Raw genomic sequence first — 15,327 nt, 5'->3', positions numbered from 1 at the left:
CAAGTGAGTTCCAGGACAGCCAGAGCTACACAGAGAAACCCTGTCTCGAAAAACCAAAAAAAAAAAAAAATAATATAAAATAAAATAAAATACCCTGCTTCCTTTCCCGCAATGGAACTTTTTATCAGCAGTCTTAAATTCCTCTTGGGAGCTATGCCCAGCTTCAGTCACAAACTCCTGAGCCCTTCAGTACCCACTACCACCACCTCTCCCCAGCAATCCTGCTCTCTCCTTCTGAACTCTTACAAATCATCCAATAAGATGACCATTTCCCAAACATTGCTTCTAAGATCGACACACAGGAGGCTAGCAGTACATTCAGCCTAGTGTCCCTGTGGAAGCCACAGCCAGGACTCGCTTTCCTCAAAGCCACCCTACCCATCTGCCCCTAGGCTCTGGGCGGAATTTTGGATGACAAGACGTCTCACCTGTCTTAGAACTGCTGTCCTTCAGTCCTCAATACCCTCTATCTGAAGAAAGTTGCTGCCTGGACCCATGTGTAGGAGGTTCTGGCCCAGTCTGATGTTACTTGGGATGTGGTTTAAAAAAAAAAAAAAAAAAGTCCCAAGATTTGGTGTCACTGGGAGGTCTCCTACTCAGTGGGACTATGCTTGAGGGAGGCTGTGGGAACCCAATCTGTCTCTTGCCTTTCTAGACATAGTTGAATGGTTTAGCTGTGGCATGCGTCACAGTCTCTACATGTCCACACCCCAGGAGGTCTGTGTTTCTTGTTAATGCATGTAAAGTGGCATCAGAGACTAACTCTGAGCTCCTTTTCATATGATGAACTATATATACAAAACTGTTAGCTTTCAAATATTGTATATACACCAAATACAGGTCTCAAACTTTTTCACCTTCTCATTCTGTCTTAAACAGGTACTTAATTCTAATTAAGTCCCATTGTGTTAACTATTTTGTATTGTTTGGCAAATCCTTGTCTACTCCAAAGTCATGACAGTCCTCTGCATTTTCTTCATTTTTCATTTTAGCTTTTATGTTTAGATCTGTCTTGACTAAGTTCAAGTTTGGTCTTGAAATGAGTTCAAGTTCAGTGGAGGATAGAGGGGGTTAAGGTCCAGTTTTGTTCAGATGGAACCAGTTCTTCAAGATTTAGGATCAGAGAGGCTCAGCAGGCAGGGTGCTTGGCATCAGTGTACAGGTGAGTGCGGAGGCCTGTGTGTGCTCCCAGTGTGTGGAGGGTGCAATGGAAGCCTCGTGTAGATAACACACCAGGTACCACAATCAGGCTACAGTTGAGCGAAATCCTGAAAGAGCAAGCCCATTTTATAATACTGTGTTGGTTATTTCAAGTAGTGTATTAAATATTGGTCGGTGGGGTGGTTTTGCTTGGGGGGAGGTTGGAGGAATCTGTGTTTTATACATTGTCTCATTCTATAGTCCTAGCTAGCTAGCCTGAAACTTACTGTAGATGGGGTAGCAGTGAACTCAAGACCTGCCTGCCACTGCCTCCCCAGAGCAGGGGTTAAAGGTGAGGGCCACCGTGCTGCCTGACTTAAATATTTCACTTGAAGATGATAAAATGGATGGCTGGGTATGCATTCTGTTTCGTTGGGTTTGAAACATGAAATGTCAGCGCTGTGACCAGGGACAGTCTATGGGAGTAGTTTTGAAGACTTCCTATTTTTCTCCATACTTGGTCACATTCTGCAGATGAAGACACTTGCTTCATTTCTCAAGTCCATGCCTGACTTCTTGCTGGACTGCCCTGGCTAGGGTCCTAAGCAAAAGGCTCCCAAGTTGAGACAGAACCCAGGGATCCTGCCTTCTGTACAAAAATCCCACATTCATGAGGTTGCTTGTAAATGTCCTTTCTTAGGCTGAGGACCCCTTCCACTTCCAGCTCTCCCCTCCTCCTACCCACACTTTTATATAAACTAAACTTTGAACTTCAAAGGTAATGGTTGGCTCCTTGTACAACAAATCATGTCTGCCAGAACTCTACACAGATGAGCACACCTGTATGAGCTGGTGGCTGGTGAACCATCTGTCCCACTGGTGCTGAGGAAGGTTATGTCAAAGAAGCTTAAACTGACCACACAGGAGTGGACACTGTTATTTCCCACAATCTTCAGAGGGTCTCACGAAGCCCTTTGATGGATATATACTGTGTACTGTTGGATATATACTGTGTACTGTTCAGAAGCCTGGTGACAAGCTCTTCCTGGCTCTCTTCATTCCAGGCAGCATTTTTGCTGAGTTACCATATCCTGCCAAACTGTTCTTGCCACTTTTTATCCACTTAGGATAATAACTGAAAGCTGTGGTGGACATCTTAGTGCAGCCCTGAGTGTTTCTGAGCCCCTTGGCTGGGCAGCAGGAATAGTGTGGTTGTGTAAGGCCTGCCCACCTCTCCAGGCTGCACTCTGTTCTGACCTCAGGCTGCTTGCCACTCGTTCCTCATCCCACCAAGGCTCCTCATCTTAGCTAGAGGCCTATCAATTGCACTGGCAAGCCAGCTTGCCATATGAATAATTTTGTTTCCTATTTCATTTCTGTTCTGACATTTCATATTTCTACCTTGAGCTTCAAATGTACTTTTTTCTGTCTAAGATAGGATTTTAAGATTTAATCTCTATTGTCCAAGGAATTTGGTAGCATTCCATACACTCGGCTGTTTTCAGCCACCTTTTTTATTTGTCTTCTACCCACAAGTGGAAGTGGATCAGTTTCAAACTACCTACAGGTCTTATAGTTGATTTTTATTTGACACTTTGGACTGTAGACCTGACATACACATACATGGACCTGACATACATGACAACATGAGTTCTAGTGCTGAGTGGAGTGTTTCCCAACCAGGTCAACTTAGCAATAGTTTGTATTGTCAAGGTGTCTGTCGGGTTTTAAAAGGCATGCTGAAATGTCTCACCATAATTGTAGGCAGATATGTTTGTTGGAATTTCTAGTTCTAGCAGCATGTGTTTGGAAGCTGTTAGCTATAGAAATGTTTGGGATTATTTCTTGTGGATGAAAGACCCCTCTTTCTACCTCTAATAGCACTCCCTGCTGAAACCTACATGTTAACACAGCTCCATCACATAGATATGTGGATTGTGTCCACTCACAGTAACGCCTGCCCATCGATTCCTCAGACTCTTTCTGTCGGAGCTGCAGTTGTTCTTGCATTCCTATCCACTCTAATCCTCTAAAGGAACCGACTCCTGCATTCAGTAACATTCTGTATTCAGTAGTAACATGGCATTCAATGTGGTCATTGCTGGGTTTAAAATCCACTTCTTGCCTTTTGCTTCTTAAATAGACCAGCTGACCTTTGAAGTCTACAACAGGGAAATTTTTCTCTAAGATCCTTCTACTTAGCAGTTTTAAAAGAGAGTTTCACAGGCAAACTGATGTATCCAAATTCACTCAGGTCAAGCTAAGGAACTGCTGCTTCCTGAAGTTTGCAACTGCTGTCTAGCTTAACAGGCCATCAGCCAAATCCTGAAGTATTTCCTGTTATATTCCCAAGTCACCCAGACAATAGCCTGGCCCCAAAGCAAGGCAGAGATGGAAGAGGCAAACATCCTAGTTAATGATCAAAAAGATCCTTTATTTAATGTAGACAGACTATTAAGTCATCAAAATAATTTATAATAGTTAAATGCCTCTTAAATATACATGATATCTTCTGAAGCTAAAAGTAATATGCACTCAATCAGTTTTTAAAATCTATTTGGAACATTAAACATGATAGAAGTAGAAAAAAAAATCTCTTATGAAGTCCTCTATGAAAGGAAATTGTAACAAGTTCCTGATTAGACAGAAACAATTCGATCTCCAAGGGAGAATATGAAAAACATAAACATAAATACCTACATCCTGGGTATATACTCTGTAGACCCAACTCTTTAGAATTATTTTCTGTTTTCCCTGGATAAACAAGAATTCTTTAACAGCAGCTCAGAAATAACCCAAATTACAGTGACGCTCCTGAGATGGTCACCCTCCAACAAGGTTCTTGTCTGTTGCGGTCAGCAACATCCTTCATAAAGCACCTTGATTTATGGCAGGCGTGACAAAACCAGGTGAATTATGTTGTCTCCAGCCAGGGCCCACCTTTAACCTTCTAGGCGCCACTGTTGAGAGGAGGAGCCATCGCAGATCGCCATGCCAACGTAGCCCTTCTGATCCATCAGGTCCATAACTCTCAGGCACTGCCCAACAGACACTTGGTACAGCCGGTTGTTCTTCTGAAAAAGGCAAGAAAAAGGACTTGCTTTTATGCAAAAACAAATATTCTTGTAGCATGCAGGGAAGATGCAGCAACATCAGGACTAGATAAAGCCAGGTTCCTGTCCTCCTTATTTATAAATAAGTTTCTCACCCCAAAGGTCCACTGCTGGGACCCTCCCGACCCATGGCACTTCATGAGTCGGGGTGGATCTGATGATCGAGTTTCTGACATGTCAAGGCAAAGGAGGTTGTTTAAAATCAATTCATGGTCTTCATTATAAATCCAGACCTAGTAACGAAAGCAAAACATTATTTTAAAAAACAAGTGCTGCTTTAGGTACTGCAGTGGCCATGATAAGGCTTCAGTGTGTTCCTTGTTGTCTCCACGAGCAGGCACACTGGTCCCAGCACCACCTCAACCATCCTCAGTCAATTGGGAGGTGAAGGAGGCCTGCTGCCCCTGGGTCACTAGGGAGTGTCCTTGAAGTGTGGCCCTCCTCTCCCTTTCACTCTTGAGCAGGCCTTAAAGAGCTTCCTCTGTCATTTACTCCCACAATTGCCCCCTTTGCTGTGGCCTCATGACATCACACACATGAACATCAGCCATGATCAGAGCCCTCCAAAACTGAGGCCAAAACAAAGCCACTCCTCTTTCTCTTCTTAGCCACCTTAACAGTGTTATCCCAAAGGAACCCAGGCGTTGGCACACTGATTTAACTGAATTTAAGTGATCACATCATTGTAAATTGTTTCCTAGTTTGAGCCTGGTGACAGAACTCTTTTAAGTCACAGCCCTGTAAAGCATCAAAGAGCTCCAGTAGTTGTGGGCAAGGACATGAAAAGGTAGTGTTTTACCACAGCCCCATCTGCTGGGTAATGACGTGCATAAGCTGTTCTAGCCCAGACACTCTGCAGAGTACCACACCCCAATCTCAGGTAGCAATGTCTGTTGTAAGATGATGGGTTTTACCTGGGTCACCCTGAAGCAGGGTTTCCCTTGGATATAAATGCAAATGATCTTGGTTTCAGGCCCCAGCCTCAATCAGGGTAAGTATTTTTCAGTGAGACACTCTCCAGCTGGTCCTAGAACACCCAGTCTTGCTTCAGGCCCTGCACTGGCCACTTGAAGCCAGTACAGCCAAGGAACTGCACTGTGTATTATGCAAGGAGCAGCAGTATCCGTGTAAGTCTGCATGGCCACAACAAAGCACATTTTAAACCATTTAACTTGTGCCTTGAGCTGGCTCAGTGGGTAAAGGTCTGCTGCCCTCAGTTCCATACATGATTCAAAAACTGACCACTCCATGTGTGTATACTCTAACCATTTTTCTTATGCAGTATATTCTAGAAATATCCAGCTATATATTCTATTTATCAAACGGTCAAGTACTGCCTTCTATTCCTATGTGATACCAATGCTAACTCTAAAATGGAATGGCCATCACAGGCCAGTCCTGACAGAACCTTCAGTCTAAATCAGGTTATGCTGTCAGCCTGAACAGTAACAAACCAAAATAAATTATCTGCTTACATTTTAGTATTAAAAAGACCAACTAACTGAAATTAAGTGGAGGAATTGAACCAAAATTCTGTTGTGGTGTCCCCTAAAAGCCATAAACTGGTCAGGAAAATCTGACTGGTTTACCCATGGAGGACTTGAAGGTTTGAAGATGGGCATTCCCCTTGCCACTAAACCACAGCAGCCTAACCAACTGCAAAGCAGTGAGCAAAGGCAGAGAGACAGGGATGACAAAGCAGCCACTGTCAAGGATCTAACCTTCAGGAAGGTGCTCCCTTCCCCAGGGTGACTGTGCACTGGGAGGTGTGACCCACCTGAGTTGGGTCTCCATAGTCACAGGCCTTAAGCAGTACTAGGCCTCCTTTCTGGCTGGAGCGGCCCTGGGCCACCAGGCATTTGTTGGTCTGCAAGTGGTAGAGCTGCAAAAGAAGACAATACTCTTGGGACTCCCATGCAAACACTTGGTGCTTGACGAGTTGTGCAGAGTGGGAAGTGCTGTCCACAGTCCCAGGAAAGCACCCATGCAGCACTAAGATGAAGATGAAGAAATAAAGCCAAGCATGGTGAGTTGGGCCTGTCATTCAAGCAGTCATGGAACTGAGGCAGATGATGAATCTAACCCTATGCACATGCTGATCTAGAAAGAGCTATGCTGGAAAGGTGGTCAACTATATGGGCACAAAATGTCTGCCTTTACTTAAGAACACCCAGTAAACACCTAGATAGTTGTCTGGGGCTTTATAGACAAGGGGAAAAGTACTAGGCTCAATTCTCCTTAAATACAAAAGTTGGGAGATATGCCCTTAAAGATGGAGATAAGAGCAGCAGTGTGGGTGCTGTCTGCACAGGTGTGGACGGGCACACCTTTGTGTGTGCATGCTCGTGCAAGATCCACACACACACACCTTGTTCACTGAGGCACAGGGACTCCCAGACCCAGAGCTCATCAGCTGGGTTTGTTCCAAGGATCCCGTCTCTGCCTTGCAAGCACTAGAATTACAAGTAGGCCACCACACCTGCCCAGTGTCTACATGGGTTCTAAGGATCCAAAACGCTGATCCCCACACTGGGCTACGAAGCGCTTTATCAAATGAGCCATCTCCCCAGCCTCCAGAAAGCTAGTTTTAGAACTTACTTGAACAATGTAACTCCAGGGCAGACTCCTAAGCTGTAAATGTGACTGAAAAGGGTCTGCTGTACCTTCTGCTAGCCTCAGGAGTGCCAGTGTGTTGGTGTGAAACCTTGCTACATGTTACAATGATTAACTGTCACCTTCAATCTCTGTCTGAAGTTGGTTCCAAGAGCTGAGTCTGAACAGGAGCAGCTGCCACATTCCTGCTTATCCCTGCGAGGGCTCCTTTCAGGCCTCATACTGCCTGTGTTCCCGATTGTGTCTCTGCTCTTGGAAGATAACACAACCTACAAAAGGTCTCAGTCCCTCCAAGGCAGGAAGTCCAGGTAAGTAAGGACCTTGCCCTTAGTGAAAACAGCAAACACGTTTAAGATCTCTAAGCTTTTCTACTCAAGCAGAGGGAAGTCCCCAAAAGAGAATGTTCAATTTCTATTATCACAGCACCTCCAACTCTTCCCCCCCATGAAGCGCTCAGGACTGCCACCTCACCCTTCCACGCAGCAGGACTCTGGGGCGCTTGGGTCCTCTGTTGATGAAAACAGGCTGCTGAGGTTTGGCATCCGGGCCAGGTATCTGCATCTCGGGGTAAATATTATCCAAATACCACTTGAATGATTGGCAGCCCAATTTCTTCCTCAACTCAACACGCTCACTGATATTCCCAAAGCTTTTGTTCTTCAAATCAGGTCTTAAGGAAAAATACTGTTCCTAAGTTTAAAAGAGAATGAAATTTGCTGGAAATATATACTCAGTGAGGAGTCCTGGATTTTCTTAATGTCATTAACCATAACATAAACTCAATAAATTCCATTTTACAGAAGACAACTGGGGAAAACTCTTAAGTCAGCAGATTATGTATCAGATGAGTGACTCTCAAACCCTAGCTTCTAGTCGTCTACTCTCACCATGAGTTGATTCAGGATTCTTAGCTATGGATACTGACCTTGTTAAAAATTAAATCTGAGTCAGGCGTGGTTGCACACCCATTTAATCTCAGCACTAGAGGCAGAGGTAGGCATATCTCTGTGACTTCAAAACCAGCCTGGTCTCCCCAGGGAGCTGCAGGCCAGTCTAGACCCTCAAAACCATCACCACTAGCAAAAATACAAAAATAAAAGACCTCAATGTCGTTTTCTTAATTAACAGAAACTCATTCTCTTTTTTTTGTTTTTTTTTTTCAGTTTTTTGTTTTTTATTAGAAACTCATTCTCAATACAAACCCTTGTGGTTTTTATTAGGTGGCTCACATGCACTAGTCTGTTGCTGTGTCGTTTTAATCAGAAAGTGCTATTGTGATGATGCGGGCTGCATGCCTTGGAGAGTGTGGCCGTCAGTACAATCCTGTGGGCTGGCTCTCTCCGCCTTCAGGGAGGACTCAGGACTTTATCCACTGAGCCATCTCACTGCTTTAAAAATACAGCTTCATGAGAAAATGTAGTTGAAACAGAATAAATATTTTTAAATTCCTACTACAAGTAATTCTAGNTATTCTTGTATTAAATATTTAATACAGTAACAGTTTTTTGTAGTTTTTTTTGAGACAGTGCAAACATGCAGCTTAGACTGGCCTCTAATTAATAGTCCTGCTCCCGCCACCCAGCGCTAGGATCACCACCACACAGCAGCAGGGCTAACTTACAATTCCTAGTTACCACAGTACATAAGAATCACACCAGTGAGGCTTTGTGCCCTCTTTGGATGATCTTCTTCAACGTGCAAGACTTAGAAAACATGTACTAGTCACTTGGAAATGCTGGTCTACAGCTCTGCAGTCCTTCCAAACACTTTACCTAGTGGTACACTTACCAGTTTATAACGGCTTTTATTGTTGTGTTGTTTTTGAAACTGGGACTTACTGTATTTCCCTGGCTGAACTAAAACTCACTGTGTAGACAAGGTTGGCCTTAACATCATCTGTCTCTACTGGATTAGAGGTGAGGCGACCAAGTCCTAAAGACTTCTTTTTTCTTCCAATCTTTTACTTGAGAGTTGAATTTGCTCATTTTCCCTACTGGGGTCAATTTGAGAAGATGCTGCCGGGTGTCACGTGCAAGCTCTCCTGGAGAGCAGTACAGTGTAGCACTCTGCTCACACTGCTGCCCTTGGCAAGCAGCGTTCACATGACTGCCTGGGAAAATCAGCATCAGGGAAAAAGGAGCCATCCAATGAGCTGACACTGGAGCCCCCACTGGAAGTGTGGCATGGATCATGGACCCAGTGACAGAGCTCTTTCTCAAGGTTCCCCTGCTCAAACCCACATAACAAAAGCCTTCTACTCTCCATTCTGGCAACTTCTATGATACGGGAATAACAATATACAAGGAGCTGAGTCCCACAGAGCTCTGGGTTAGGAGAGGGAGGTGACAGACAGAGCCTTGGCATGCTTGGAGCCCTGCCTCTGTTCCCAGCTCCCTCCTCCTCAGCACGTCAAGGCCTGGGCATCTGCTGCCATTTACCTTATAGGGCTGCAGATTACATTCCCCTAGTCAGCTTTGTTTCCAAAGCCAGAGCTCAGGTACTTAGCCAGGTATGCTTGTGCATGTATGCCTGTGATCCCAGAACGTGAAGGCTGAAGGATAGAGATCAAGACCAACGACAGTAGCAACTGCACACAAATAATCACAGCAACCTTTTCATAGAATTAACATGTAAATCCCAGCACTCAGGAAACAGAAGCAGGTGAATCTCTGTGAGTTTGAGGCTAGCCTGGTCTACAAAGCAAGTTTCAGGACAACCAAGGCTCCAACCAACCCTATCTAGAAAAACGAGAGAGAGAGANAGAGAGAGAGAGAGGGAGAGAGAGAGAGAGAGAGAGAGAGAGAGAGAGAGAGAGAGAGAGAGAACGAACAAACATACATGTAAGCAACCCAAATACCCATCAAATGATGGATAGAGTATCCCTGAGCAATAGGAAGTAGTGAAGTGCCGAGAACAGCTACAACCCAGGCCAGTTTAAACAGGGTGCTCAGTGAAAGCCACAGGAAAGGGTACAGATGTGTGAGAGCTGTATCAGAGACTGTGGAGGGAGCCAGGGCTGGTGGACACAGGTGACACCTAAAGGGTACAGTGTTTCTTTCTGATGTGACAGAATGCTCCAAAATTAATGTGTAAATCATGAAAAAGAGGTTGCAGAGAAAACAAAGCTGTAGGTGGTGGCATAGAAACGGGAAAGCAACGCTGAGCGATCAGTGAGGTCCAGAACACACACAGAACTGCTTCCGATGCTTGTAATGTCACACTGAGAAAAGAGTGGAAACCAAACCTGAGTGAATCCTGGTGAGGAAGAGCAGAGTAGTGAAGGCCAGCCAAGGAGACTCGGGCGAGAGGCAGGAAGGCACCAGCACAGTGGTGCCCAGACACACTCACCTTGTACTCATCCAGCCAGACATGTGCCAGTCTCAGAGAGTTGTGTGTCATGGTGTCCTGGCCTTCAGGAGACCCATATGGTCGCCTTTTTCGGAAAATGTGTCCTACTCTTGAGCAAGGGAGGATGAAGAGCTTGCCGCCACACATCCAGATCTAGCCAGAAGCAAACAGGGTGCCTGTCAGACCCGAGCAGCGCACATCTTCATGAGTGACCCCGTACAAATGGTGGCTATGCGGCTTACAGATGCTTCTCTTACTAGATAGACTAAGAGCAAAGTGGGGGGCATCTACAAATTAGGTCCTGAAATTTAAAATGTTATCATCACAGTTGCTCTTAAGGATTTAAGGACAAGGAACACTCATTAGCTGGTCTTCTGTTCTCATGTACTTTCTTATAACTTATACTGTATTTCTAAGAAAATTTGTTTTTCTTATGTATTTATGTGTTGTCCCTGCATGTGCATACATGTTTGCATGTGTATGGGCACATATGAACTTACAAATGTACATGCTATACATGAGAGTGAACACTGAGGCCTAAGAATACTGGGAACCTTGGGAATGGAGAGGTAGCTCAGCAGTTAAGTGCACTAGCTGCTCCGGAGGTCTGAAGTTCAATTTCCAGCAACAGCATGGGTGGCTCACAGCCTTTAATGGGATCTGATGCCCTCTTCTGGTGTGCAGATATAGTGCATACTTGCGGCAGGGTCTCAATCACACACCAAGCTCACCTGTCCAGCTGTTCGCACAGTGGGCTTGCTCTGCTTTCCAAGGCTACAGTTACAGTGAGGAGCCACAACCTGGCACTGGCTTGGGGGACCCAGGCCCCTCTACACGTCCTTGCAGGGCACGAGTTTTGACCACTGAGCCATCTCCCCAGCAACAAAAGTATTTTTTTCTTAAGTAAACTATACAGAGGGATTAAATTCAAAAGAACTTGATTCTAAGGCTGGCAAGATGGCTCAGTGAGTAAAACTGCTTGCCACCAAGCCTAGTGACTCAAGTTCAGTCCCTAGGACCCACATGGCAGAAGGAGAGGGCAGCTTCCATACAAGCACAAATGCACATACGCAAAAACCTGGTTCCAGGGCTTACAGGATGGCATGTGCAAAAAAGTCTTACAACTTGGACTCAATCCCCAAGGCCTACATGGTAGAAGCAGGGAACCATTTCCTGCAAGTTGTCCTCTGATCTCCATATGCATGTCATACCATGTCATGTCATGTGCATACATACTTAACCTTTGTGGGATTCACTTATTTTTGCTAAAAAGAGAAGGAAAGAAAACTGAACTACTGATTTCTATATAAACTTTCAACCTGAAAAGTTATAGAGAAAAACTGCCCTTTAAAGCAATGCGGTGGTATATTTCTAAATTACAAATAGCCAGGCTTAAGTTCTGTGCTAGACTGACAGGAGCGCTGCAGACAGATTCAGAGTGGTGTGTGGGGCCCCATGCTTAGGAGACTCTCCCTGCCCTTAAACTGCAATCATATTCTACTACAAACAATTTATGAACAGATCACACACAAAATCAAGATTACCCGAAATGAGATTTCCAGATTTTCTCCTCCCCAGATGTCCATGCCACTGTCATACTGTCCAAGATCACTGAAATACTGCCTGTTCATGGCAAACAAGCCTCCAGCCATTGTAGGTGACCTAGAAAAGGACCACAGCCTGTGCTCATTCAACAGAACCAGTTACTGACTATTTACAAGTCCCAGAGACTCTGAAGCACAGAAGATTAGCTGTCATTACAGAAGAGGTAACAACAGAGGATAACAGATGAGAAAGAAACATGGTCGTCTAATAGGAAAGAAGCTGGCTCACACACTGGAATTTTCTGGATTGCTGAGGCTATATGAGGTATCTGGCATACGGTTATGTTCTAAGTATCAAGGTACTTTTCTTACTGTAATTGACTTTGATAGGAACCAAAGGCAATAACTATAATTCCTTTTGAGGGCCTGGTAGAGGGGAACAAAAACTGACTCCAGGACCTACCACAGAAAGTCTCAAACTTTTGAGTAAGACAGACATCAGGTGTGGCTCTCAAAGTGGATGTCTGTGCCAGCAGAGACATCTGTAATGTTAGAGCATTTTCAGAACTCTACATATTTAGTCACTGGGCCTGGCATGTGGGTGGGGTGGAGGCCACTGCTAACATCTGCTCTAGGCCAGGGATGCTGGTAACTGCTAAAATACATGAGGGTCCCTCCATTCCCCACAGCAGCTTGCCAACAAAGGACAATGCCATTAAAGCTTAGATTACAGCTGTCGGTGCAATAAGAAAAGCTGCAGCAGACAATACCTAAAGGCTTAAGCCCAACTTCCAGGCTTCTGACCCCTCGATGTAGAGTTAAGGAATCGAGGTGAGCGCTACTGGCCAAGCTGCCTACAGAAGAGAGGCAGAGGACTCAACAAGAACTCCAGAATGTCCAGCAGAAGGACAGACAGAGCAAATAATCAAGCAACTAGGGAGCTAAATCACAGAGGAGAGAAACAGCCCACATAATATGGAGATGTAAAGAAGTTTTAATTATGAAGGTATCAAACAGACTTCAAAATAACTATTCAATACACTCAAGACAAAAGGCAAGATTGAAAGCTTGGGAGAAAAGTAGATACTCTTAAAAACATTTACACATGGGCTTGGGATGGGGCTCAGTTTGTAAGGGGATTTACAGCAGGCAGAAATCTCTAGTTTCAATCCCCAGTACTGCATAAACCAGGTATGGCAGTTACATAACATGAGCCTCATCTGTCTTTAAAGCAACAAAACCTACTTATAAATGTCTGGAAAATGCTTTTTTAAAAGGACTTTCAAAGGAATCGAAAATAAGACAGTCAAGACAGTATTTGTAATTGACAGATGTCAGGGAAGGGAAAGTTTTCATTAATGGAGTGACACTTGGTATATCAACCACACCCAAAGCAGGCCCCATGCACTGGAATAGTTGGCCAACACAAAACAGACTCTTTGGGTATGTGTGTGTATTTTCATGTGTGCTTTGTTTTGTTTGTGTTTATTTATATGATGGTGGGTGGGTAAGGAGGAGCTATCTGGGAGGAGTTGGCCTTGGGTCTCATCCTGAATCACAGGCATGCAAATATCCTAAAATGCAAAAAAACAAAACAAAACAAAAACAAAGCACATTTGGAATCTAACACACTTGGGTCTCAGACGCAGGTCTCTGCAGCTTGTGGTGATAGCCTGGAGATGAGTGAGACAGACCACAGCACACAGCACACAGCCCACAACACACCAGTCAACAGCGCTTACGGGCAACTGACAGTGTCTTACTCTTAACTGTTGCCTGGGTTCATACAAGCCTACACCAGGTAAGAAGGAATCGGGCCAGGTGTGGTGGTGCACGCCTTTAATCCCAGCACTCAGGAGGCAGAGGCAGATGACCTGAGTTTGAGGCCAGACTGGTCTACAGAGTGAGCTCTAGGTCAGTCAGAGCTGTTACTCAGAGAAACCCTGTATCAAACAAACAAAAAACCAAAACCAAAATTTGTTGTTGTGGTTTTGTGACAGAGTCTCTTTTGTAATGCTGTATATACCAGGCTGGCCTCAAACTCATAGATTTGACTGCCTCTGCCTCCCAAGTGCTGGGATTAAAGGCGTGTATCACTACTGCCAGGCTTAAAATTGTTTTTGCTGGGTAAATTTAGTCATTCCTTTGCCCCTTACAAAGAATCAATTTTCTTTAATATACTGCTCTTTTCTAAAGAAAGGCTAGCGGGATTCTTTCAACTGCTCTTACCTTATTGGGGCCGTGGCGCCATCAGGGCCTCCCAGCTCAGATACGGGAACTAGATCCCACTTGAAGTGCAGCCCCCAGTTGAAACCTCCCCGAACCACTGGGGATGAGCTGTAAGCAAGTGTGTCTGCACTGATGATGTCAATCACAGGGCACACCACTGTGTGTGGGTCCTCAAGGATAATGGCCAGCAGGGGCTGTAACCACATCACATTCACTTCACAGTGGCTGTCCAGGAACACCAGGACTTCTCCTGCAGAGGTGAAGGGAGAAGATGGAAGAGTGGCGCTTCACACTTGACCAAAGTACAGCTGACCAGCGTGGGTGGAGATGCTATATACAAGCTATGGATGGCCACCATGACCACCCCCACCAAAAAACCACCCTCTGCACTGCCAACAGGGTTCAGGGGAAGTGCTACGGCCAAGAGTTTTTTCTGAAATGTACACTTTCCTCAGAGAAGGCACAAACTATATGCATGGCCCCAACAAGCTCAGGAGACTCCTCCTGACAGGCAGACCCAAAGTGTTCTGTGCAGGGCCAGCTGTGCAGAGTCCACTTTTATTAGTGACTTTACTCAACGTATCTATTTAGTTCACTCTCGCCTTACAGACCATTATTGTCACCAATGGCTCAGTGTCACTGAGAACTGGTGACGACTACACTATGGTTTCTGGAAAGAGGAGTGAGGCCCACAGGGTGGAATTCCAACTGCTGTGCAAATCACAGTGGGATACTGTTCATACACATCACCTTTTCTCCTGGATTTCTCCATGTGCTACCTCCAGCTCCCTTCTCAACACTTCCCACAGGGCTCTAAGGAGTCCATTAGCAAGATATAAATGATAAAAACTTCATCTTGTTGTCTTTGAGTTTTGATAAATGTGAACAAGGTTAAAAACTGTCAGTTTTGATAACTCCAAATTTCCTTGAGAAACTTGAAATGTTACCAGAGAGCAGCATCAAAGGGGATTTGACAGGACTTCTCAAAACATTGATTACTGACAAAAATATCCAAAGTTTTCAGTGATAACAGAAAATCAGTCACACAGTTACCTGCTTGTCCAGTTAAATAAGGACACATAACATCCAGCTGCTACCTAATGCAGGAGAAGACGTCCTCCTCAGCACCAGCCGCGCTCAATGGAAAATGAGGTCAGAGCTTCCCTAACCCTGGGAGGACTGCTTTGTCCATGAGGACAAGTTAATTAACTGAAGGTAGTAAGATTCCATCTGGCCACACCAAAGAGGCAGTAGTGACGTCACACCAGCTTGACCCTGACAAATCCTATGCCATAGCTGAATGGAGCCATCCAGTATGCATGCACTACGACAGTACAATA

The 15,327-nt window shown here is 44.8% G+C and overlaps 1 protein-coding gene across 4 annotated transcripts in view; it reads right to left on the bottom strand.

The window, feature by feature from the left end:
- Window positions 1–3,547: 3,547 nt before the first annotated feature.
- The window catches only part of Galnt11 (polypeptide N-acetylgalactosaminyltransferase 11), a 35,651-nt gene continuing 23,871 nt past the window's right edge, over window positions 3,548–15,327 (bottom strand). For all 4 annotated transcript variants that reach the window (XM_021190020.2, XM_029534798.1, XM_029534799.1 and 1 more), the window contains 7 exons: window positions 13,988–14,237; window positions 11,759–11,876; window positions 10,215–10,367; window positions 7,338–7,556; window positions 6,031–6,135; window positions 4,349–4,486; window positions 3,548–4,214 (listed from right to left, as the gene is read on the bottom strand). In XM_021190020.2, the coding sequence (XP_021045679.1) occupies window positions 4,083–4,214; window positions 4,349–4,486; window positions 6,031–6,135; window positions 7,338–7,556; window positions 10,215–10,367; window positions 11,759–11,876; window positions 13,988–14,237 (1,115 nt within the window). In that variant the 3' untranslated portion in view covers window positions 3,548–4,082. The remainder of the gene's footprint in view (window positions 4,215–4,348; window positions 4,487–6,030; window positions 6,136–7,337; window positions 7,557–10,214; window positions 10,368–11,758; window positions 11,877–13,987; window positions 14,238–15,327) is intronic.

This window comes from Mus pahari, chromosome 2 (genome assembly GCF_900095145.1).
Source record: "Mus pahari chromosome 2, PAHARI_EIJ_v1.1, whole genome shotgun sequence".
NCBI lineage: Eukaryota > Metazoa > Chordata > Mammalia > Rodentia > Muridae > Mus > Mus pahari.
Note: the sequence above shows the minus strand (reverse complement) of the source record. Positions and strands in the feature narration are given on the sequence as shown.